General features: G+C 48.4%; 1 protein-coding gene across 1 annotated transcript in view; it reads right to left on the bottom strand.

The window, feature by feature from the left end:
* Nucleotides 1–5,020: 5,020 nt before the first annotated feature.
* Nucleotides 5,021–25,295, bottom strand: part of EFCAB8 (EF-hand calcium binding domain 8) — a 59,916-nt gene continuing 39,641 nt past the window's right edge. Inside the window, exons 19-26 of the mRNA XM_012754930.2 lie at nt 24,183–24,317; nt 19,170–19,391; nt 18,057–18,227; nt 15,878–16,046; nt 7,550–7,676; nt 6,203–6,404; nt 6,026–6,124; nt 5,021–5,808 (exon numbers count right to left, since the gene is read on the bottom strand). Of these exons, the coding sequence (XP_012610384.2) occupies nt 5,347–5,808; nt 6,026–6,124; nt 6,203–6,404; nt 7,550–7,676; nt 15,878–16,046; nt 18,057–18,227; nt 19,170–19,391; nt 24,183–24,317 (1,587 nt within the window). The 3' untranslated portion in view covers nt 5,021–5,346. The remainder of the gene's footprint in view (nt 5,809–6,025; nt 6,125–6,202; nt 6,405–7,549; nt 7,677–15,877; nt 16,047–18,056; nt 18,228–19,169; nt 19,392–24,182; nt 24,318–25,295) is intronic.

Below are 25,295 nucleotides of genomic sequence, written 5' to 3'. Positions count from 1 at the left end.
GGCAGGCCGAGGGCCGAGGGTGCCCAAGCCCTGGGGGCTTGCTTGGGCAATCGCTGGTGCTACCGGCTGACGCCCAGGATGCTGGGCGAGAGACCCTGGCCCCCGAAGCCTGCACAGGCCAGGCCTTGGTGCAGGCCAGGCCCAGCCGACCCACCCAGCTCGTGCCAGCTCGTGCCTGAGAGTCCCCAACCACTTAGCAACGTCTCTCCTGCTCCGCCAACCCCCCCAGAACCACCGCCCCCCGTGTCTGAAGGTCTCCAAGTGCGTTTGGATTTCGTCTGCCTTGTCAACATTTCCTGTCGTCAAACCTGTCAAGAAAGGCTGGGCATCCCCCAAGCTCTGCCTTCTAGCTGGGGAGTCCGGGCAGAACCCCCGGACCCAGAGTCCAGCCAGCGCTGCACGCTAGGAAGGAAACACCAGCCCTGTTCGTCCTGCCCGGGTTAGAAAGTGCAACGTCATCCGGACTCAGAACCCACCCGCACCATGTCCGAGTACGCCATGGCACCCCACAGGACACCCCACAGGACACCCCACAAGACACCCCACACCCAACCTTCTAGGGACGCATGGCTATGCCAGTGAGTTGGGAATGACAAGAGGGGTGCGGGGTGAAAATTTCATGCAGGGACTTGGGGGCAGGGAAGGTAAGGAGATTTACCTGTAAGTGTTTAAACGCTGTTTCCATTGAGAGCATTCACAGCCGGGCGGAGGGGAGCCGGGGCAAACTGAAGCGGGTGGGCGCAGCCTCAGAAGCCCTCCTGGGGAGGGTAGCATCGAGCTAACGGCCATTACCATCTACTGGACCTGCTATGTGCCCGGCATTGTGCCAGGCATGGAAACCCAGAACAAGACAGACCCGGCCCTGCCCCCAGGGAGCTGATGCTCGGGGGCAGGGGACAAGTGAAGAGCAGTACACAGGGAGCAATGCGCAGAGGATAAGCCAGCAGGTGTGGCAGAGTGCAGGGTGGCAGAGCGCAGGTGTGGCAGAGTGCAGGGTGGCAGAGCGCAGGTGTGGCAGAGCGCAGGGTGGCAGGGCATTTGAGGGTACAGAGCACGGGGGAGAGGCCGTTCCCCCTGGGGGAGACCTTCTCAGGCACAGAACAGCAAACACAAAGGTCCCGCTGGGCTTAGAGACCCCCTCCGTCTCAGATTGCTCTCCAGCACCCGCCCCTCTCCCGTGAGATCTGCCTGCCTCGCCTCCAGATGTCTGACGCCTGGCACAGAGGAGGGTGCGCTCAAGGCAGACAGCCTTGCGATAAACTCGGGAAGACGCACTCACACTGTGAGGGAGTGGTCTGTGTCCCCGACGAAAAGGCCAGGACTTCCTTCCCCTGCCGTCCCCAGCGCCTGAGACAGCTCAGTGCTGGGCAAGTGTGAAACCTGGAAGAGGTGCCAGAAAACATGGTCAACGATGACTTCTGAGGACAAAGCTGTCCCCACACTCCCCTGGGTGCCCTCAGGTCCCCTGTCCTGGGGGAGGGACACCCACCCTCAGCCAGCCGGGACGGGCTCCGCCCCACTGGAGGTGAATGGCCGCTTGCTCCGTGGCGCGTGGGTAGGCGCAAACAGGAGACGTGTCTCCCCGCGCCGTTCAGGGCAGCCTGGCGGAGGCTCCAGCCCCTGGAGGAGGCCCGGCCTGGGCAGCGGCTGTGAGCGTGAGTGTGTGCGCGTGCGAGCGAGCGGGCGTGTGTGGCATGTGCGTGAGTTCGCGGAGGAACAGAGGAAGGTCTAGGAGAAAATGCACCGACCTGGTCTCTGGGTGATAGGATCCCAGTGGTTTTTATTGGCCTTTGTGCTTTTCTATTATTTTCCTAATTTTCTATTCTCAGCCTGTGCTACTTTTAGAATCAGAAAAGAGCTAAATCTAAGTAGGTTTTAAGGCCACTGGTGCAAAAGGCAGAGGACAGAGAGGAGCCGGGGCCCGGGGAGCCGGGGACAGCAGCTGGGAGGGCGTGTGGGCGCTGGGACGCACAGCCGAGGCGGGCGACAAGCCCTCCAGCCCGAGGTCCTCACATGCCAGCTGCGCGTGTGTGATGCTGGCCTTCATTTCCCCATCTGGGTTCTAAGCTCCTTCTGACCGAGGCGCTCTGGAGCTCCCTGCCCAACATCCCAGGTAGCTGAGCATGGGCCACGGGACACACAGGGCCACTCGTGTCACTGTTGGTGGAGCTCAGCCCTGTCTGCCCTCTGGGGCTTGTGAGGGCTGCGTCTTGGGCACCTGCTGCCTGGGAGGCCGCCTGCATGCTCTGGCACCTGAGGCCAATCTCCAGTCGGGTGTGGCGAGGGACAGGCGGTGACACTCAGACTGTACAATTATTTCTTAAGTGCCTACAACATGCCAGAACTAAAAGGTGTAGGGAAACGCAGTGAGAGGTTATTGTAATGGGGCTAGGTCCATCGAGGGAAGGGCTCACAGAGCCTCAGGGCCAGGTGGAGGTTTGGGACAGCTTGGCCTGCCCTTGCCACTAGTGTCCAGCCAGATGGCCACTGAGTCATGACCTTGGTCTCCAAAGGAAACCCTGATCACCCTCCAGCTCAGGGCTGTACAGAGGCCTTTAAGAAAACCCCCCAATTCCTGGGGACAGCCATGGCCCATGCTCTCCCCACAGCCTCTGGGCAGATCGAGGGTGGCCCCAAGCCTGGCCTTGCCCCACTGCCACCTTCACCACGTACCCTATGTGCCTCCCCACTTCCTGAGTTCTCGTCCTGAGATGCTGCCCAGAGCAGGCCACAGCAGAAGGATCAGAGGGCTCTGGCTCAGAAAAACCTGGGTTCAAATCCTAGCTCCACCAGTTTCCAGCTGCGAACCCTTATCCCTCCCTGAGCGCCAGTTTGCCCCGCTGTGAAGTGGAGCAAATGCCTAGGAAGGCCACCAGCCTGTTCCAAGGAGCTCGTGGGCAAGAGAGGGCTTGGAAATACACCCTGGGCTGGAGGAAGCACGTGCCTAGCCCCTCTGAGAATGGCCACAGCTGCCCATGCCCTGCCGTCTTGGTGTCCTTTCCAATCCCAGTTGTGACTTCGCCCCGGTCCGATGACGCACTTCCAAATCTGTATGGTCTGAGTCCCACCCCCTGTCCCTGGCCACACCCAGCCATGGACATTGGCCTCAGGTGCCAGCTTTAGAAACTGGAAACATCTCCAGTGTGGCCTCTCCTCTGCTCCTAGAGGGCTACAACAGGCTGACCTGTGTCCTCCTAAAGGACATGTGGGGGTCCTAACCCTCGGTACCTCAGAAAGTGACCTGATTTGGAAATAGGGCCGTTGCCGAAGTCATTAGTGAAGATGAGGTCGTGCTGGAGCAGGACAGGCCCTTACTCCGACATGCCTAGTGTCCGTACCAAAGACATCAGGGAGACTCATGTAGAGGATGGCACGTGACAACGGAGGCAGAGCTTGGGGACGCGTCCACACGCCAAGGAACAGCAAGCAGAGATTGCCGGCAAAGCCAGCACCTGGAGGAGCCAAGGACAGATTCTCCCTTATGGGCTTCAAGGTGGCCCTGCTGAAACTTTGATTTTGGATGTGGCCTGGGAACTGTGAAGTGATAGATTTCTGTGTTGAAGGCCACCCAGTGTGTGGTACTTTGTAACCAGCGTTTAGGGGCCATCTTGGAGCCTAGCATGCAAGGGCAGAAGTCCCAGCTGAGAAGCGGCTTTGTGCGGGCAGGGCAGGGCAGGGGAGGCCTGCAGGGGTCTGCTTGGCCCCGGCCAGTGGCCCCTCACCCCTGTGCCCCCACCCTGAGCACACTGTCCCTGGTCCCAGCGCCTCCTGCTCAGGGCAAACGCAGGACCTGGAACCCCAGGGACACAGCCTTGAGCCTCTCGGCCCAGCCCATCCTGGGCCCCAGATGGGCGTCATTTTCAGCTCCACTGTGAGGAAGAATTTTCTAGACCAGAAGGCACTTAATGTATGTTTGTTGTGAAGCGAAAAACAAGGAGGGCTGCCAGGCTGGGATTTCCTGGTCAGCTAATGAGGCTTAAGCTTTGGGGCCCTGATAAGACCGGAGTCTGTTTTTTGTGCCTGTCGTTGCAGATTAGTTTTCTTAAGGGAATGTTGTGTAAGCTTTAAGCCCCACAAACCCACGAGGTGCCGGGAGAGCCCCCAGGCCCTGGGGCTGCTCGAAAGGAGGCCCCAGGACCTCTCAGTGCGAGGACGGGGTGGGTATCTGGAAAGCAGAGCGCAGTCGCCCTCCCCCACCGCCGCCTCGCACAGACCCCACGCTAGCTGCGGGTGGCAGGCTTCTGTGCAGGGGCTGTTGTGGGGGTAAGGGGACTCGAGCAGACCCAGCTTGAAAACCCAAGGGCCAGAGGTGTCCCCAGCCTTCCCCAGCCCGAGCCCCAGCTGATCCCTGGAGTCCCTGCCCCGGTGGGCTCCACAGACAGGCCTCTGCCACTAACTTACTTTGTGACCCTATGAAGCCCCTCTCTGGGCCTCAGTTTCCCGTTAAAAAATAAACACATCATGACAGGGTTAGACCAGCTGAGCCTGGGGGGCCTTCAGGCACTCACGCCCTGCGACTCCCCAATGTGTGTGGGCCCCGGCGTCCCACTGCAGGCCTGGAGGCGGAGTGTGGTGGAACATCCATGTAACTGTCCCAAATGGGCGTCACTGAACGCTGGCGCTAGGTGAGCCGTGTGACACACAGCTCTGCCATTTCCTGCCCGCCTGCCAGGGCAGGACCATTGTCCAGAACCGGGCTCTGATGGTTCTGCCAGGGAAGGGGCAGCCCCAGCTCACAGACCACGCCTGCCAGCAGCCCGGCTCATGGCAGGGGTGGCTTTGCCGGGGCTCTGAAAGTCAGGGCTCCAGCAGCCCCCAGTCACCCCCCGCCAGGCCACAGACACCCTGGGGAGGGTTCTGTGCCTGAGGAGCTGTAGGAGTCCTCCCAATCCGCCCCTCTGGACTGCTGTAAGGCCCAGAGGCAGCAAGAAACCAAGAGGCCCCAAGAGAACCAAGCTGCCCCAGAAGTGTGGCCTGCCCACATCAGCACGGGGCCTCCAAAGCCCCCACCCCAGGCTTCAGCCAGCTGCACCCACATGTCCCAGGGGAGGGGCCCTCCTCCCTGCCTCTGTCCAGGGTCGATCCCAGGGATAAGTGGGGACCTAAGACAGCAAGGCACACTCAGCCCAATCTCATCACCTGTGGGACTCCCACATCTGAGAAAATTTATTCTCTTCTCCAGGACTCCAGCTCGAAGGCAGAGAAAAAACGGGCAGAGACGGGCAGACGGGGGTAATGGGGGGTGGGGGGGCACACCCTCTGGGCCTAGCAGGGCCTAAGCCAGGCATGTGCAGGACCCCACAGGCCTGGGCGCCCTGCTGGAGGACAGAGAGGAGGCCGGGCGCCTCAAAACCTGCTGTAGGGGCCCTTGTCCACGGCGGACGTGAAGGCGGCCTTCGGAGGCCTTGGGAGCTGCTTGGGGGAGGCGGCAGCGGGCACGGAGCTCTCCGAGCTCTTCAGGGCGGGCTCAGACACTGGGGAGGGGACCGAGTATGTGGACTGGGCCCTGGAGGCCAACCAGGGGTGCAGCGGGAGGCTGGAGGACTGGGGCCTGAGGAAGGCAGGCAAGGTGGAGTCCGGCAACCTGGAGGCTGAGGCTGTCGGGGACAGAAGGGAAGAGGGGGAGGAGGTGACAGGGAGCATGTAGGCCGAGGTCTCCATCGCCACCAGCTCCCCGCCAGGCTCCAGGTCCTTCTGGGTGTCAGGGGCCGGCAGGCAGACACGTAGGCCCCTGCTGGCCGGGAAGCTGAGCTGCTGGGTGGGCATCAATTCAGCGAAGTACAGGCTCTGGTAGATCTGCGGCGAGATCTGCAGGGACAGAGCAGGGGCGCGGGCACCGCTGGAGCCAAGGGCGCCCAGGACCAAGGGCAGGCTCACAGGAAGGGAGGGCCCGGAGGTCTTCCCGTGCAAAAGGAGAAGTCGCCAGAGTACTGTGGCTGTCACTGATGACCACAGCCCATGGGCCATGCCCACTGGACACCAGGCCCAGCACCCAGCCCTCAGGGAGCAGCCTGGCCCGCCTCACCTGCTGCTTCATCAAGCCGTACTGCACTTGAGTGGACAGGAGCCTGGTGTTGAGCCCCCGCTTCCTGGGCTTGTATGCCGTTCCCAACACTATGCTCACCTGCAGGGGTCATGCCCGGAGTAAGCCGTGGGGGACAGGGGAGCCACTCTGCCCACCCCCACGCTCCCCCAGCCTCACCTGCCTGCCCTGCGACTCCCACTTATTCCAGCTCTCCTCGATGTCTTCCAGGGAGCTCTCTTCAGCCTCTGGGGACATCGGGGCCGGCTTCTGCAGCTTGGCCCCAGCCTCCGCCTCATTTGCTTTCGCGTTCAGGAGGGCCAGCAGTGCCTCCTGCTCCTGCCGTGGGAGTGCCTGGGCCTCAGCGGCGTCCCTCTCCTCCCTAGCATGAGGGGTGTTCCTTCACGTGGTGTCCCCTCCACCTGCCACCCTGCAAGGGCCTGATCCCCTCCAATTTTATCCCTCCCTGAGGCCAGCCCCCTCCCAGGGCCTCTCACTGAGCGAGTGTGTAATTAACGTTGGCAAAGCCCAGGTTCGGTTGGCCCAGCAAGCCCTGCCACTCTTCCACCACCTGTGCTTTCCTCCTTGGAGACCTGACAGTGTTCTGGCCTTACTTTGACTCCTTGTGGAATATTTAAATATCCCCCACCCCCTCCCTCAGAGAAGCCCTACCTTTGTCTCATATCCCCCCCACAGGAATGTCAAGAACCACAAAGATTCTGTAGGTGCCTGGCAAACTCCTTCTTACATGTCAAAACCCAATCTAAAATCTCCTCTCCTGTGAAACCTTCCTTACTTGACCCCCTCAATCAGGTAGATTGTCCTCTGAGTCATCTCTATTCTCCTAATGCTCCCAACACTTATCACATAGAGCTGCAGTCACGAGTTTGCATGTCCATCTCCCCGAGTGAACTGTGAGCTCTGTGAGGCAGGACCTGTCTGGAATGTCTTGGATCTCTAGAACCTAGCGCAAGGTCTAGCAGTCAGCAGGATCTCAATAAATTTTGTTTTGAATGAACCAAAATTACTTGAGACTTGGGTCAGGAATAAGGATGGAGTGGGTAGGGGAGAAACCTAGATGGGGAGGAACAAGTAACGAGCCGCCTGTTCCTCCCTGTGGATCAGGGAAGTAACACAAATGTCTGCTCAGGACCAGAGCCGTGGCCATGGGTCCCAGGCAATCCCCTGGACGTGTAGAAATGGCCTCTGCGGGGAAGATGGCCCTGGTGAATCTGAGCCTGGGGCAGGGGCAGGGCCCCATCTGAGCACTTGAGTTTTTGTATTTTCCCCTTTCACTGCTCAGTCTTTCAGCTGAGCTGGGCTGGAACCAGGCCTTAGGCTCTCTTGCCACAGCTGCCACCTATGACATCAAGCTGCCTGCAGGTCCCAAGAGTCTGGCCTTCCGGGGGCCCTCCCCAACCGTGGCCAGCTCTCCCCAACCCAGGCAGAGGGTTCCTAGAGCCTGGCGAGGCTCATGGCATCTCCCTCCTCCGGCCAGAGAAGATCAGGTGCGCTGTGCCAACTCACGGCAGCTGCAGGTGGGAGGCCTTCTGGGCAGTGCCTGTGGAGTCGGCCTTCTCTTTGCTTGCTGTTTGTTCTCGAAGACCACTAGGGGTGTCATGGAGTATTTTCCACATACTCAGGCCAAAGGTTCCTGTGATTTGACCAGACCCTGCTCAGAACAAGGAAGGTGTAACCTTCTCCTCTGAACCTTCTGCCCCTTACCCTCCGCCCTCAAGTGTCAGCCAGCAGCCTCCTACCCCCAGCCCACACACTCACCCGAATACCGAGTGCCCGCCATCTGCCAGGTATTACGCTGGGTATGCAACAAATACCTGCGTGAACCACACGCTAGCCCTAGGATGCGCCTGGAGCTCAGGCCTGAAGCAGCCTGCCCACAGGTGGGATGAGATGGGAGAGTACTGGGGCATTGACCGAATGATCCTCAGGTGGGCTTCAGGTAGCTCAGGTATAAAATGGCAACAGCATAAAATGGCCAGACACCCATCAAAGGTGAATTTGGGGTGGGGGTGGAGAGGAACGGGACTGGAGTAGAAAGCAGGTAGTGAACATAGCGAAACTTGAGTCCGGTTTCTGAGTAGGGAAGAGTGAGTCATGGGCTAGTCTCCTGCTGCAGAGTTTTCAAATTTAAGAAAAATAAAACAGATAACAAAATCATTTTTTAAAAAAAATCATTGGACAGCCGTAGATGCAAAGAGGATTGGAAGGACTAAATTACAGAAGAGGAAGAGTCTTTCCAAGAAGAACTGAGATTGGGAGCTGCTTTCTTGGCTGGGGGGCATGCCTGAGTCTGGGCACAGGCTGAATAAGAATCGGGGTTGGCTTAGAGGAGAAACAAGCAGAGCTTCTGACAGCCACCGTGGCTGGCATGATGGGTTTATTAGTCTAGTGGAGTCCTAGACGCACAGCCACTCTTCCTGCTAGGACATCTGCTGAGCACTGGGGAGGCATGGGTTAGAGGGCTTGGGCCAGAAAAGCAGAATGAGCTCACTGGGAGACAAAGTCCCGCTGAAGAGATCTGCAACAAACACAACAAACTTCACTGTGACACGACAGAGGCAAACTCAGTCTCCCTAAAGCTGCAGCCCAGACCCAACCCTGCTCAATGCCTGCTTGGATTGAGGTGATCACCCCCAAACAGAGGAAAGAGCAAATGCTCTGGGAGGAAATAATATCAACTTCAGTCTCTACAGTTCTTTTATACAAAGTCCAGAAAAGGGTTTTCGTTGTTGTTTTACATATAAGACATGTGAAAAGGCAGGCAAATATAACTGATAATCAAAAGAAAAAATAGGCATAAGAAGCAGACTCTTCAGATGATTCAGACATTAGAGTTAGCAGATTAAAAACATCTAAAAACTATTATAAATAATGTTAAATAAAATTAAGGAAAACATGAATAAAATGGGGGATGGAATAAAGATTTCAACAGAGAATTGCAATCTATAGGAAAGAATCAAATGGGCATTCTAATACTGAAAAATACAATACCTGAAATCAAGAACAAGGTAGAACTAAAATGTTAGACAGTAAAGATATGGAAGGCAGGAGGAGGGAGTTCAACATATGTTACATAAGAGAGGGGAGTTAAAATAAGTTAAAGCTTGCTTATGCAGATCCTTATCTTGTTCAAGAGAAGGTAAAGACATTAACTTTAGTCTTTCTTAGAAAATTAGATGAGAAAAATTCAAAATTACCCACTAAAAGCACAGGCAACAAAAGCAAAAATAGACATTAAACTTAGAAATTTCTGTGCACCAACAAAACAATTGACTGTGTCCTCCCCACGGGGCTTCAACTCCTCAGTTTCCTCTGGTTCATTCCCACACAGACATTTCCCAACTCCAGCCCAGCCTGCAGGAGCCACAGGGGTCCAATGGGTCCCAGGTGGTGTGTGACTCCAGAGCCTGGTCATTCTGGGGAGACTGTCTTCAGGAGAGAGGGGCAGACAGGACCAGAGGGCTAGGTTTCCTACATCCAGACTCTTTTTCCCCTTCCCTTCCCCAACCTGTGGCTGCCAAGAGAGACAACTGAGCCACCACACAGAGGCTTCCACAGAGAGCAGGGCTCAGACTTTTCCTTTTGGAGTCCAGCAGTGAGCCAAGGGGTGCTCAATTTGTGAGCTCCCTGCCCACCAGCCCTCCCTAGTGCTGCTTGCCGGGTGACCCCATCAGAATGGGGCACACCTGAGGCAAAGGGCACCCGATGGGCAATTTGGGACCAACACACTTCTCCCTGGCATGGTCAGGGATGATCTCCAGGGCCCCAGGGATGGACACACAGGCCAGGTGGAGTACCCCCAGGTCTTGATCATGTTGGCCAGAGGCCCGGAGGAGATATTTGTGAATGAATCTCAGGATGCGTGGGTGCCCACAGGGGCAGATCGGGGGGAGAGTGCAGTGTGAGTCCTAGCTGCAGGGTGCTCATGGGGCACCCCTCCTCCCACAGGAGGACCACACTCCCAGCTCAGGCAGGGATCCTGGGCAGGGAACCTCCCAGCCCACATCACAGTCATGAGGGAGCTCAGCTGGCTTGAGGTCCTGTCTGCCAGCAGTCACTGGGGGTAAATCACAGGACAGGGGAGGGTGAGGAGGAGCAAGACTTGCTCTAGACTGTAGGTCTCAGACAGCCCTGCCTCCACACGCAGACTTTCTGGCCTAGTGGGGCCACTTCAGCCCCTCCCTGGTGGGCTTTGCGCAGAGGCAGGGAGCTTACTTTCATTGTAAGGAAGCTCAATGAAATACAAGAGAACATAGGAACCCAACACAAAGAAACCACAAAAACAATGCAGGAAATGAATGAAAATTTCACTAAAGAAATGGAATTATCAAAGAAAAATCAAACAGAATTTCTGGAAAAGAAAAATTCCTTCAAGGAAATACAAAACATAGTGGAAAGCCTTAAGAATAGGTTAGATCAGATAGAAGAAAGAATCTCAGAGCTAGAAGACAATACCTTTGAATTGAACAAGTCAGTTGAAGAGACAAAACAGAAATAAGAGGAAAAACAAAGCTTATAAGAAATATGGGATGATGTAAAGAGGCCTAACATAAAAATCCAAGGCATCCCTGAGGGAGAAGAAGAAAATACACATGGGTTGGAAAACCTATTTGAGGGAATAATGGAGGAAAATTTCCCTGGCCTTGCTAGAAATCTAGACATTCAGGTACAAGAAGCTCAAGGGACTCCTGGGGGAAGTCCTTTGAGGGGGTAATAAAGACTTTCTCTGACACAATGGAATGAAACTAAAAATCAATAGCAAAAAGAAAACTGGAAAATTCACAAGAACGTGGAAATTAAACAATGTATCCTTAAACAATCAACATGTCAAAGAAATCAAAAGAGAAATTAGAAAATATCTTGAGACAAATGAAACTGAAAACATAACAACCAAAATGTATGGGATGCAGCAAAAAGCAATACTAAGAAATAAGTTTATCATAGTAAATGCTGACATTTAAAAAGAAGAAAAATCTCAAACAATCTAACTTTACACCTCAAGAAACTAGAAGAACAAACTAAGCCCAAAGTTAACAGAGGGAAGGAAATAATAAAAGTTAGAGTATAAATAAACAAAATAGTGGCCAGGCATGATGGCTCACACCTGTAATCCTAGCACTCTGGGAGGCCAAGGCGGGAGGACTGCTGGAGTTCAGGAGTTCGAGATCTGCCTGAGCAAGAGCAAGACGCTATCTCAACTAAAAATAGAAAAAATTAGCCAGGCATGGTGTTATGTGCCTATAGTCCCAGCTACTTGGGAGGTTGAGGCAGAAGGATTGCTTGAGCCCAGAAGTTTGAAATGGAAAGTGAGCTGTGATGATAACACTGCACTCTACCCAAGTGAGACTCTGCCTGAAAAAATAAATAAATGAATAAACAAAATAGAAGAAAAACAATACAAAAAAGTCAGTAAAACTAAGAGCTATTTTTTTTTAAAGATCAACAAAATTGACAAACATTCAGCTAGGAAAAAAAAAAGAAGATTCAAATAAATAAAATCATAAATGAAAGAGAAGACATGAACTGATGCCAGAGAAATACAAAGACTCATAAGAGACTGCTATGAACAATTATATGCCAACAAATTGGATAACCTAGAAAAAATGGATAAATTCCTAGAAGCATACAACCTCCCAAGAATTAATTATGAAGAAATAGAAATTCTGAATAGACATATAAATAGTAAGGAGATTTAATCAGTAATAAAAAACCCAGGAACAGGTGGAGTCACTGGAAAATTCTACCAAACATTTAAAGAAGAACTAATGCCAGTCCCTCTCCAACCCTTCCAAAAAATTAAAGAAAGGGGAACATTTCCGAACCCATTTTATGAGGCCAGCATTACCCTGATATTAAAGCAGATAAAGATACTATAAAAAAATAAAAACTATGGGTCAATATCCCTGATAAATAGAGATGCAAAAATCCTCAACAAAATACTAGCAAACAGAATTCAATAACACAGTGAAAAGATTATACATCATAACCAAGTGGGATTTATTGCTGGGATACAAGCATGTTGCATGTACAAAAATCAATCAATGTTATACACAACATTAATAGAACAAATGATAAAAGCCACATGATCATCTCAGTTGCTGCAGCAAATGCATTTGACAAAATTCAATGTCATCTCATGATAAAAACACTACGTAACCTTAACATTTGTACCCCCATAATATGCTGAAATAAAAAAAAAAACTTTATATAAATAGAAAAAAATAACCACTGAACAAATTAGGAATAGAAGGAAATTACCTCAGGATACTAAAGGCCATATAGGAATGCCCAAAGCTAGCATAATACTCAACAGTGAAAAACTGAATGTTTTCCTATAAAATCAGGAACAAAGCAAGAATGCCTATTCTTGTCACTTCTATTCAAAAAAGTACTGTAAGACCTAGCTAGAGTATTTAGGCAAGAAAAAGAAATAAAAGGCATCCAAATCAGACAGGAAGAAGTAAAATTATCTCTGTTTACAGATGGCATGATCTTGCATGTAGAAAACCATAAAGATTTTTAAAAAATTGTTAGGGCTAACAAAGTCAACAAAATTGCAAGATACAAAATCAATCCACAAAAATCAGTTGGATTTCTCTACACTAACAATGATCAAGCCAAATAGGAAATTAAGAAAACAATCCCATTTATAAAATCATCAAAAAGAATAAAATACTTAAGAATAAACTTAACCAAGGAGGCAAAAGACTTGTATCCTGAAAAATTTAAGACACTGATGAAAGAAATTAAAGAAGACACAAATAAATGGAAAGATATCCTTTGTTCATGGTTTGGAAAACTTAATATTGTCAAAAGGTTCATACTACCCAAAGTGATTTACCAAATCCCTACCAAAATCCCGATAGCATTTTTTACATAAATAGGAAAAACAATTCTAAAATTTATATGGAATCACAAAGAATCCCAAATAGCCAAAACAATCTTGAGAAGAAGAACAAAGCTGAAAACCTTATACTTCCCAACTTAAAAATTTATTACAAAGCTACAGTAATTAAAACAGTATGGTACTGACATAAAGACAGACACATAGACCAATGGAACAGAATAAAGACTCAGAAATAAACCTACCCACATATATGGTCAAATGACCTTTGACAAAGGCACCAAGACTATGCAATAGGGAAAAGATAGTTTCTTAAATGGTATGGAAAACAGAATTTCTACATGCAAAAGAATGAAATTGGACTCTTACCTTACACCACACAAAAATCAACTTAAAATGTATTAAAGACTTCAACGTAAGACCTGAAACTATAAAACTAGACAAAAACATAGAAGAAACATTTCCTAACCTTGGCCTTGGCAATGATTTCTTGTATATGACACCAAAAGCACAAGCAACAAAAGCAAAACTAGACAAGTGGGACTACATAAAATCAAAGTTTTTGAGCAGCAAAGGAAACAATCAACAGAGTGAAAAGGCAACCTATGGAATTGGAGAAAATATCTTGCAAATATACACCATATATGTGATAACGGGTTAATATTCAAAATATATAAGTAACTCCTACAACTCAATAACAAACAAATTTTATTTGTTAATAATTTGATTTTAAAATGGGCAAAGGACTTAGACATTCCTTTAAAGAAGACATACAAATGGCCAACAGGTATATGAAAAGACGCTCAACATCACTAATCATCAGAGAAATGCAAATCAAAACCACAATGAGGTATCACTTCATACCAATTACAATGGCTACTATCAGAGAAACAGAAAATAACAAGTATTGGTGAAGACTTCAAGAAATTGAAATCCTTGTGCATTGATGATGGGAATATAAAATGGTGCAGCTACTACTGAAAACAGTATGAGAGTTCCTCAAAAAATTAACAATAGAACTACCATATGATTCAGGAATCCCCTACTAGGTATCTACTCAAAATAATTGAAAACAGGATCACAGGTCAGGTGTGGTGGCTCACACCTGTAATCCTAGCACTCGGGGAGACCGAGGCGGGCAGATTGTTTGAGTTCAGGAGTTCGAGACCAGCCCGAGCAAGAGCGAGACCCTATCTCTACTAAAAAAAATAGAAATTAGCTGGACAACTATATACATATATATATATATATATATATATATATATATATATAATTAGTTGGGCATGGTGGCGCATGCCTGTAGTCCCAACTACTCAGGAGGCTGATGCAGGAGGATTGCTTGAGCCCAGGAATTTGAGGTTGCTGTGAGCTAGCCTGATGTCATGGCACTCTAGCCCTGGCTACAGAGTGAGACTATTTCAAAAAAAAACAGGATGGCAAAGAGATATTTGTACTCCCATGTTCACTGCAGCATTATTCACAATATCCAAGAGGTGAAAACAACCTAAATGTCCATCAACGGAAGAATGGGTAAAAAGAATGTATTGTGCACATACAATGGAATATTCAGCCTTTAAAAAGAAGGCAACATTGTCATATGCTAGAACATGGATGAACCTTAAGAACACTGTGAATCTATGGTAATCAAACTCTTAGAAATGCTGGTTGCCAGGGACTGGAGGGAGGGAAATGGGAGCTGCAGTTGAGTAGGTATAGTTTCAGTCATGCAAGATGTGAAAGTTCTAGAGATCTGCTACATAACAAATGTACTGGTCAGAGTGAGGGGCACACGGGGGATCCCTAGAGTATTGGTTTCAGTTTTTTTAATTGACACACTGGGACTGCACGCATTTATAGGGGTACAATTTGATGTTTTGATACATATATATCATATAATGATCAAATCAAGGTATTTGGCATACCTATTACTCTTGCATTTATCATTTCTTTATGGTAAGAACATTCAAAAAGCCTTTCTTCCAGCTATTTTGTTATATACAATACCTTACTGTTAATGATCTTCACCACTCTGTGCTATAAAACATCAGAATAATTGAATTATTTTCCTCCTATCTATCCTTTGCACCAGTTGACCAAAATCTCCCCATCCTCTTCTCCTCCCTCTCCTCCCCAGTCTCTGGTAACCACTGTTCTACTCTACTTCTGTGACATCCACAGCATCAATTCTCTCTCTCTCTCTTTATTTTTAGCTCCCACATACAACTGAGATCGTGTGTTTGTCTTTCTGTGCCTGGCTTATTTCACTTAGCATGACGTCCTCCAGGTCCATTTATGTTGTCTCAGATGACACAATTTCATTCTTTTTTATAGTTGAGTAGTACTGCACTGAGTATAGACACCACATTTTCTTTATCCATTCATGCATTGTTGGACAACTGGGTTGATTCCATATCTTGGCTATTCTAAATAGTGCTACAATAAACATTAGAGTGCAGATACCTCTTTGACATATTGATTTCATTTCCTTTGGATATATACCCAGCAGTGGGATTGCTGGATTGTGTGGTAGTTCTATTTTTAATTTTTTGAGGAACCTCCATACTGTTTTCCATGGTGGCCATACTAATTGTTCCTTGATATGGATGGTGACTATATGAGTATAATTTTGCCTTCTGAAAATTCATCAATCTGAACTCTTCTGGTTTGTGTATTTTTCTTTATGTATAATATAACAATTAAGTTTATTTTTTATTAAAGAGGAATATACCTTATCAGATATATGATCTACAAAACTATACAAAGGCAAACAATGTTGGGTGGATGGGTAAATGGTTGAGTAGCTGATGGATGAATGGACAGACTGTACAACTGGGCAGACTCACATCCTGTAAGACTGTCTGAGCAAAGGCAGCTGCTGTGGCCTGACACCCCCTCCCCACAGCATGTAAGGTTCATGCCAGTTTACATTCGAACAGGGCCAGGGACAAGAAGGGCCACAGGGCATAGCTGAGCTTCAGCAGGACACATACCAATGGCATCACCAGAGAGTTTCCAAGCCTTGACGTTCCGGTCCTGGCCAGCACTGATAACCAGCTGGAAGCTGTCCACATACAGGATATCTGTCACACTATCCAAATGGCCATTCCAGGTAATCAGGAGCTTGGGGGGAACCAGAGAAATGGTATGGCCAGCCACAACCTAGAAAGGACAGAATAGGAGAATTACTTATACCATGACCACCATACAAGGCGCATCAGCGGGAACACAGGACTGAGGTGGCAGAGCCTGGTTGGAGGGGCCCTGGGACACAGGCTAGAGTCCTAGCTCTGGACATATCCCACACTAACTTGTTCAGGACCTTAGGTAAGCATCGTTCTATTCTCTACTTCTCTGGGTTGGCATTTTAGATTCCATGTGTAAGTGAGATCATGCAGTATTTGTTTCTCTGTGCCTGGCTTATTGCACTTAGCAATATGGTTCCCAGGTTCATCCATATTGTCCCAAATAACAAGAGTTTCTTCCTTTTTTAAGGCCAAACAGTCTTCTATTGTGTATATATACCACATTTTCTTTATCCATTTATCCACTGATGGCCACTTAGGTTGATTCTATATCTTAGCTACTGTGAGTGATGCTGCAATCAACATGGGAGTGTAGAAATCCCTTTGACATATTGGTTTTAGTTCCTTTGGATATATACTCAGAAGTGGGATTTCTGGATCATATGGTAGTTTTATTTGAAGTTTTCTGAACCTTTATACTGTTTTTCATGGTGGTTGTACTAATTAACATTCCCACCAACATGCACAAGGGTTTTCTTTTCTCCACATCCTTGCCAACACTTATTTCATCTTTGTGATAATATCTATTCTAACAGATGTGAGGTGATATCTCTTTGTGTTTTAAATTTGTATTTCCTAATGATTAGTGATGCTAATAATTTTTTTATGAGCCTGTTGGCCATTTGTATGTATTCTTTTGGGAAATGTCTATTCAGGTCCTTTGCCCAATTTTTGTTGGTTTATTTGTTTTCTTGCTATTAAGTTGTATTCCTTATTTTAGATATTAATCCTTAGATATTCCTATATTTTAGATATTAATCCTTTATCAGATGTATCATTTGCAAATTCTTTCTTTCTTTTCTTTTCTTTTTTTTTTTTTTAAGACAGAGTCTCACTCTGTTGCCTGGGCTAGAGTGTTGTGGCATCAGCCTAGTTCACTGCAACCTCAAATTCCTGCGTTCAAGTGATCCTCCTCCTTCAGCCTCTCAAGTAGCTGGGACTACAGGTACATGCTACCATGCCTGGCTAATTTTTTGTTTATATTTTTAGTTGGCTGGCTAATTTTTTCTATTTTTACTAGAGATGGGATCTCACTCTTGCTAAGGCTGCTCTAGAACTCCTGCCCTCAAGCAATCCTACCATCTCAGCCTCCCAGAGTGCTAGAATCACAGGGGTGAACTACCGCGACCAGCTGCAAATACTTTCTCCCACTGTGTGAGACGTCTCTCACCTTGGTAATTATTTCCTTTGCTGTGCAAAAGCTTTTTAGTTCGATGAAGTCTCATTTGTTTTTGCTTTGGTTGCCTGTGCTTTTGGGGTTGTATCTAAATAATCATTGCCTAGGCCAATGTCATAGAGCTTTCTCCCTGTGTATTCTTCCAGTAGTTTTATAGTCTCAGATCTTATATTTAAGTCTTTAATCCATCTTAGTTGATTTTTGTATATTGTGTGAGATAAGGATCCAATGTCATTCTTCTATATGTGGATCCAGTTTTCCCAGCGCCATTTATTGAAGATGCATTTTCCTGATAACAAATGAAAAGATGCTCAACTTTATTAGTCATCAGGGAAATATCAAGTGATTTTTGATCCATGTAAATGTATCGCCTATTCAAGAAAACACATACATAGTTTAATTATTTTTAAAAAGAACTCATGACTTTAGAGTCCTTGTTGCAAAGATCAAAGCTGATGGAAGGGGGCGTGTGCTTGTGTGTGCGTGTACATGTGTGCGTATTTGGCGTGTATATTCTTGTGTTTTACTGGTTATTGATGACTTCTGGTTAACGAAGACATTCCCACATCAGCCAGACAACCATGACCAAGAAACGTGAAAGCTCATCATCTCAGTAGCAGAACCATGGTCCTCGCTCACTAGCGGGGCTCACGGGCACTTTTCTGAGCAACCTTGCAGGAAGCTTCCTACCTCTTTCTCATCCAAGGGAATGTAGTGTGGCACGCCGATCTCAAGCCGTTGAGGAAGCCGTTGAGGAATGGCGACCCGGAACTTGTTCTCTATTTCAGAGTCGCCCTTACTCCTATCAGATTGGGATGGCCCTTGGTCAGTGAATACGCAGTAATCCTTGATGTCCCAGATCTAGGCACAAAGTATTTAAATTTGTATTTCCTAATGATTAGCGATGCTAATAATTTTTTTATGAACCTGTTGGCCATTTGTATGTATTCTTTTGGGAAATGTCTATTCAGGTCCTTTGCCCAATTTTTGTTGGTTTATTTGTTTTCTTGCTATTAAGTTGTATTCCTTATATATTTTAGATATTAATCTTTTATCAGTTGTATCATTTGCAAATTCTTTCTTTCTTTCTTTTCTTTTCTTTTTAAGACAGAGTCTCACTCTGTTGCCTGGGCTAGAGTATTGTGGCATCAGCCTAGCTCACTGCAACCTCAAATTCCTGGGTTCAAGTGATCCTCCTCCTTCAGCCTCCCAAGTAACTGGGACTACAGGTGCATACTACCATGCCTGGCTAATTTTAGTGGCCTAGCACCCCCTGACCCAGACCCCACCTCACTCTCTGAGCTCCTCCCAAACCATTCCTCTTCACTCTGGGGGCCGTTCTTACCCACATCTCTGAGATAGCTGGCCTCTCAGGGCCAGAAGGGGCCTTAGGGATCTTCTAGGCCAGACTTCTTGGCTAGCTGGCAAAGAAGGTGTGACTGGCTCAAGGACAAGATAATCCTGCCTTGTGTCTTACCACAAGGCACAAAATCAGTTCCTGAGACAGCTAGTGGCAGATTAGCCACATGACTGGGGATGAGGGAGTCATCAGAGGATAATGACAGAGCATGGGATTCCCTGGGGAAGGCTTCCTGGAGGGCCTTTTGCACCAAGCCCTCCCTCATTTCTCTGGGTGTACAGAGCAGGAGAAGCCTTCTACAGCAATCCACCCTCTTCCCCCCATCGTGTTACAAATGCAACCAGGGAGAGAGCAGGCACTAGACAGAGGCCATGTGCAACCAAGAGGGGGCCAAAAGCTTGGCTGGCACCAGCCCCTCAATCTTAATGCCAGCTTTTCCTCACCTTGATTTGCCCTTGGGAATCCCCTGTGACGAGGATGTAGTCATTTTTGTCAGTGGCCATGGCACCCACGACAAAAGTACCATACTCGTTGAGCTCCACAGAGAACTTCCCCAGCAGGCCTCCGCTCCCGTGGATGGACCAGGCGTAGATGTAGCCGTCGCTGCAGCTGCTCAGCAGGGCAGCCACGTGTGGGTGGCGAGGCCGGGTGTGCAGGAAGATGATCTGCGTGGCAGAGGTGGGCCTGGCTCAGCAGGGCTGAGGGAACCCGGGACAGTCACCCGGGACTGCACCCCGCTGGTCCCCCATGTTCCTGGGTACCCAACAAGAATGGTGATGGTGATTCCATCCCTCCTACCTAGCTGGTGACAAGGAACATCGTACTGGGCTATGAGCTATAGAGGACAGGGATTTGTGACTTTTTTGTTCACTACTTTATCCTCAGTAACTACAACGATGCCTGACACATAGGACATGATCAATAAATGTTTACCGAATGAAGACACACAAGTTTGACTTGACGTAGGGCTCAAACAAGATTTTTCAAGGCCTGTAACTCAACTCAAAATGATCTAGAGAAGGAACTCTCCTCTTCATCTATATCTATCACGAAATACCCATAATTTCTAGCCAATCATCAAGAAAGCATTTTAACCAAATTCTTGTTCAAGTCTCGCTTTGATCAAACCCTTTGCTAGGTCCCCCCTCTGCTCGCTTCTGCCTTACATGACACTGCTGTGGCCTACATGGGGGCCACCATGGGAAACTACCCAGCATGGCAAGCATGGGAAGAGAGTTTCCTGCTGGCACCCTGCATGAGGCCAAGAGCATGGTCGGGGGGTAGAGCAAGTCTGGCCAGGAAGGTGAGATCGTAGGCTTCCTCACTGCTGCTCACTCAGAACTTGAAGTCGTGATGGCTGATGTGTCCCCAAAACATGTCGCCAACAACGTGAAAAGAAATCTTGATTATGCTTATTTGCAAAGAAGTCCAAAACGAGATGCTCAACCTGCATCAACCTGCTCTCCATCGGCCCACGTGCCAGGGACAAAAACCAGGATCTGATGGCTTCACTGGTGAAGTCATCACACATACAATGAAGAATAAACACTGATCCTTCTCAAACTTTTCCAAATTACTGAAGAAGTAACACATCCTAATTCATTCAAGGCCAGCATTATCCTGATACCAAAGCCAGACAAAGACACTACAGAGAATATATATATATTGGTATATCTATATATATAGATATAGATATATAGGTATATATTGGTGTATATATATATATATTGGTATATATCCCTAATGAACATCCGACACAGAGCATCACACTTGGCAGGTGGGAGCCCCCTGGCAGAGCAAACTGAAGCCGCAGCCTGGGACCAGACGAATCATCAGAGATGAGGTCTTGCTGTGTTGCCCAGGGTCAACTTGAACTCCTGAGCTCAAGGGACCCTCCTGTCTCAGCCTCTTGAGTGAGTAGCTGGGACTACAGGCACACACCACCACACCCAGCTAATGTTTTTAAATTATTTTTTAGTACAGACCAGACCTTGCTATGTTGCCCAGGCAGGTCTTGAACTCCTGGCCTCAAGGGATCTTCCTGTCTCTGTCTCCCAATCAAGGTCATCTTTTGGAGTTCAGTTAACTCTTCCTTGGCTAACCTGCTCTAGCTTCATTTTGAATGGATGGTCAATCTGGCCTTTATCACTCTCCATCAAATGAGACAGACAAAGTCCACAGGGATGGATTCCAGCTCAGTGCTGGAGGAAGCTGAGCCACCTGATCCAAGGCAGAGCCACACACTTCTAGGGCAGTAACAGCACCTTGATAACTGACATCTTGAACACAGCCTGTACCCGAAACAATTTTTCATCATTCAAGCAACAACAGCTTTCACTGACAACAAAAGCCATGTTTATATTGTGTGAAACCCTATTTTATTGCTTTGTTATCCAAAGATAACCAATAACCACATCCAACAGTATCTGCTTATTTTATATCCATGGGTGAAAGAAGAAAAAAAATTGCCAAACTCGTTCACGTTTCCCCTTCCTCAAGCCATCCCCACTTGAACTAAATGGTGGTGTATGCCTGTCCGTATGTGTAATATGTTTCTGATCAGCCGGCTGAGGGGCCAGTTCCTCTCCCCTCGCCAGAGCCCAGAGGCAGATCCCATTTTTTGAGAGGTCGGGGCAGCAGCCTAAGGCAGTGATCATCTCACTGGAACGGTATGAGCCCTGGCCTCTCACCTCTCCACCTCTCTGCTACAGGAGAGCCGCAGTGCAAGACACTGGGAGACATCAGATGGCATTCTTCCACTGAGCGTCCAAGGCAGGGTCCTCTGGCTCTCAGAGAATCAATCATGAAGGAAGTTAAATGGGTGACCATAGTACAAAACCAGCTCCAATAAAGTTGATGGAAGTGCATGAGAAACTCAAGCTTCTCTTCACCAAATAGGTTCGCAATAGAAGAATGCCCAGTAAAAGAGAACTGCAAATCACTTTGTTTACCGAAGCCTGTGAAACCCAGTGGTGGTACACACCTGCAAAGCACAGATCCATTGGTCAAAGAGGTCCAATAACTACCTACTAAGCCTGTGTTATTTGGCCATGCCGTGATGGTCATTAGCCTCACTGTCCTCCTTCTCTCTCCTTTTAAGGGAATGAGTGCTTTTTGCTTAATATCTTTTATGCTATGCAATGCAATGTTTATGCAATTTATTTGTGGGGACAAAAGTGACTTTATTTAAACACTAATCCACCTGACTAACCTCAAGTCCACGAATGCCTCCAAAGTGTTTAGCTGATATATTACTCTTTATGTAGGAACGCCTATTCCCTGTAAGTTTCGCTTTCTTTCAAAACAACCCTTGATGTTGCTGCATACATAATAGGCTATGACACTTTTAGCCACTACGCATTCCTCCCAGACCACATATACTTCTTCCCTAAGATAGAAGCCCTGGGTCTCAGGAGTTGCTGTTGGGAAGATCTACCTGTCTTGTGGCCACCAAAGACCATACTTCTATCAGCAAGTTCCCCTAATAAATCATCCTAAACCAAAAGACAAAACAAAAACGAAAACACACTGATGCAAAAAATTCTCTAAAAAAATACTAGCAAAACCCAATTCAGTAGCATATTAAAAGGATTATATACCATGACCAAGTAGGATTTATTCCTGTAATTCAAGGATGGTTCAACATATGAAAATCAATCAATGTAATATACCACCTCTTAACAGAAAGAAGTGCTCTGTCTTGAACTCCATATAAGCTCTCCCCAGGATGGTCTTTGTGCCTGCTGTTCCCTCTTCCTGGGTCACCCTCCTTCCAGATAACTGCAGGCCATGTTTCCTTATTTCCTTCAAGCTCTGTGCAAATGCCGCCTCCTCTGTGAAGCTCTCCCCCACCAGCCTATTAAAACAGCAACACCATTGCCACCTCCCATGCCTGTTCTTCCCGCTCTCTTCCCAGCCTTCTCCACTCAATTTGCTCACTCTCTGACGTGCCCTTTATTTCACTTGCTGGTTAATTTTCTGTCTTGCCCCAACTGGAATGGCAGCTCCATGAAGGCAGGGGCTTGGTGTCTTTTGTTCATGGCTCCCTCCCAGTGCTTGGCATATAGGAAATGCCTGTGCTATGACAGCACTAGGTCACCAACCCAAAAGGTCAGGTTTTGAACCATCTACCATGGATTCACAGATTTGAAGAGATAGGGTCTGTTGATAATTCTGCTTCCAAGAATCTGTCCTTTCAGTATACTCGCACTAGTACACCACAATGCATGTACAAGGATGCTCAGTGTAGTGCTGCTTCTAAAAGCTAAAACCTGGAACTAACTGTATGTTCATGATACATCTAAATTATGGGGCACTGTGAAATTATTAAAAAGAATAAGATAACAAAAGACTAAGATGACTCTAAATTACTGACATGAAGGCATATCCATGATATATACTTAAATAAAAACTCAAATGGTAGGCCGGGCGCTGTGGCTCACGCCTGTAATCCTAGCTCTTGGGAGGCCGAGGCGGGCGGATTGCTCAAGGTCAGGAGTTCAAAACCAGCCTGAGCAAGAGCGAGACCCCGTCTCTACTATAAATAGAAAGAAATTAATTGGCCAACTGATATATATATAAAAAAAAAAAAATTAGCCGGGCATGGTGGCGCATGCCTGTAGTCCCAGCTACTCGGGAGGCTGAGGCAGAAGGATCACTCAAGCCCAGGAGTTTGAGGTTGCTGTGAGCTAGGCTGACGCCACGGCACTCACTCTAGCCTGGACAACAAAGTGAGACTCTGTCTCAAAAAAAAAAAAAACTCAAATGGTAAGACACAGCTATCATTTTATGTCACTGGTCTAAAAAATGTACAAAGGCTCAAACCAATCTGTTAGCAGTGACTGTGAGTTGTGAGTGGCATGGGGTGGGATGAGCAACACACAGGGGACCTTTATTTTTTCTTTACACATACTTCTATTCTTTCTTTTAAATGCATTAGCATTATTGCTTTTAAAAGTTTTTTAAGGTACTTTTTAAAAGGGAAGGAAGAACATTCACAGAAGAGAAGGTGCAGCCACTCCCCGCTCTCCGCCCAGCACTGCAGGACCCACTCTGGGGGCACCGCTGCTGGCTCTCGAGTCCCTGGTCCCTGAAGCTGGGCGATGGGGCAGGCCTGCCACACCCTACCCCAACTATGATATGTATTTGCAGGAGGGGGAGTAACTATTACCGCAAGGGGTGTCCAGGGTCAGGAAGTGTAAGGCACGGGAGGAACAGAGAACGGAGGTGAACCAATCCCCCAACTTGAATGTCATACAAAACACCGTCCCCGGTAACAGGAGGGCATTCTAACAGTGGATTCTAGAAATGCCACTTCTCCTACCTCCCAGCCCAGCACTCCCAAGCATGAGGGTCACACTGCTCACCCCCTAAGCACCCCATCGCCTAGGCCCCCAGCCCCATCTGACTGCCGGCTGCCTGGCTCACGCCCGACTCCCTGGCAGGGCATGGCCAACCTTCTCCACTGAAGCTCTGGACCGCAGCAGCATATTCTTCTGGAGCTCCTCTTTTCTCACTTCAGCCTCGTGCGTTGATGACTGTCTGCTACGGCGCTTGCTTGACCACTTGAAAACATCAGCGCTGGCACGTTTCTGGAAAGAAAAATGGGCCTCCCGGGTCACCATCAGGCTCTTTCCCTTCCCCGTGGGGACTGGATACCAGAGGCAGATGGCAAACAAGCAGCTGCCCTGTGGGGAGCACAGCAGGTGTCTGGTGCGCCCTGAGTTGTAAGCCACTCTGAGGCTGGGAAATCTCCACCTTAAGTTCCCAGCAATTCTGCTCTCTGAGACAGAGGCTTGCGTCTGCCTTTGGGAAAGATCCTTCCTTTGTCCTGGAAGAGACTACCTGGTTAAAACTGAGGACAGAGGGGCCTATGTACCCGTTGCTCTAAAAGATTTGAGAGCAGGGGTGTGACCCTGACACTTCAAAGGTGGCATGAGTGCTGTATGGTAAAGGGCACACATCTTAACGGCAGAATTATGTCCTGGCAGGTAGTGCTAGATCTAGGTCTACACTGCGCTATGCCTGGCAACTGTGTGCTTGGGTGGGGCGGTGTTGCTCACTCAAGCCTTGGCTCAGGAAGGGGATCAGACGTCGGCTGGGGAAACAATCTGACTGGCTCCTCTGCTGCCACGGGAGCCTCCTGCCCTCGTTCTCACTGCTGCAAGCCTAAAGCCTACCCACCCCCTGCAAGCAGGGAGAGTGGTTCCTCCTGCTCTTCTCCCTGCTCCCCCAAAACAGAACTGTCAGTCATTCAAGGAAGAGTTAATCCTGCGGCAGAAATGGGGCCCAGAGGAGGAGGAAAGTGGTTTGCCAACATCTGGGCCTCAGACCTTCACAGCCTAGTCTCCAAGGTGAGGCCTCTATGGCTCCCGTCTGCATCTGGGCTGGGGCCAGGAGATATGAGCTTGGGGACTGAGAATGGGGCCCAGGATCTAACATCCAATTTTAGACTTTTAGGGTTACGTTCCCTTTGGGTCCTGCCTCTAAGCTTTCAGACTTTGGGGCCTGGTATCGCCACGCTCTGGGAATGGGCCATGCCCAGGCTTGAGGCAGCAGAGTGGGTTAGA

Source organism: Microcebus murinus, chromosome 16 (genome assembly GCF_040939455.1).
Source record: "Microcebus murinus isolate Inina chromosome 16, M.murinus_Inina_mat1.0, whole genome shotgun sequence".
Classification (NCBI taxonomy): Eukaryota; Metazoa; Chordata; class Mammalia; order Primates; family Cheirogaleidae; genus Microcebus; species Microcebus murinus.
The sequence above is the reverse complement of the archived record's forward strand: the minus strand, read 5'-3'. Positions and strand labels throughout refer to the sequence as shown.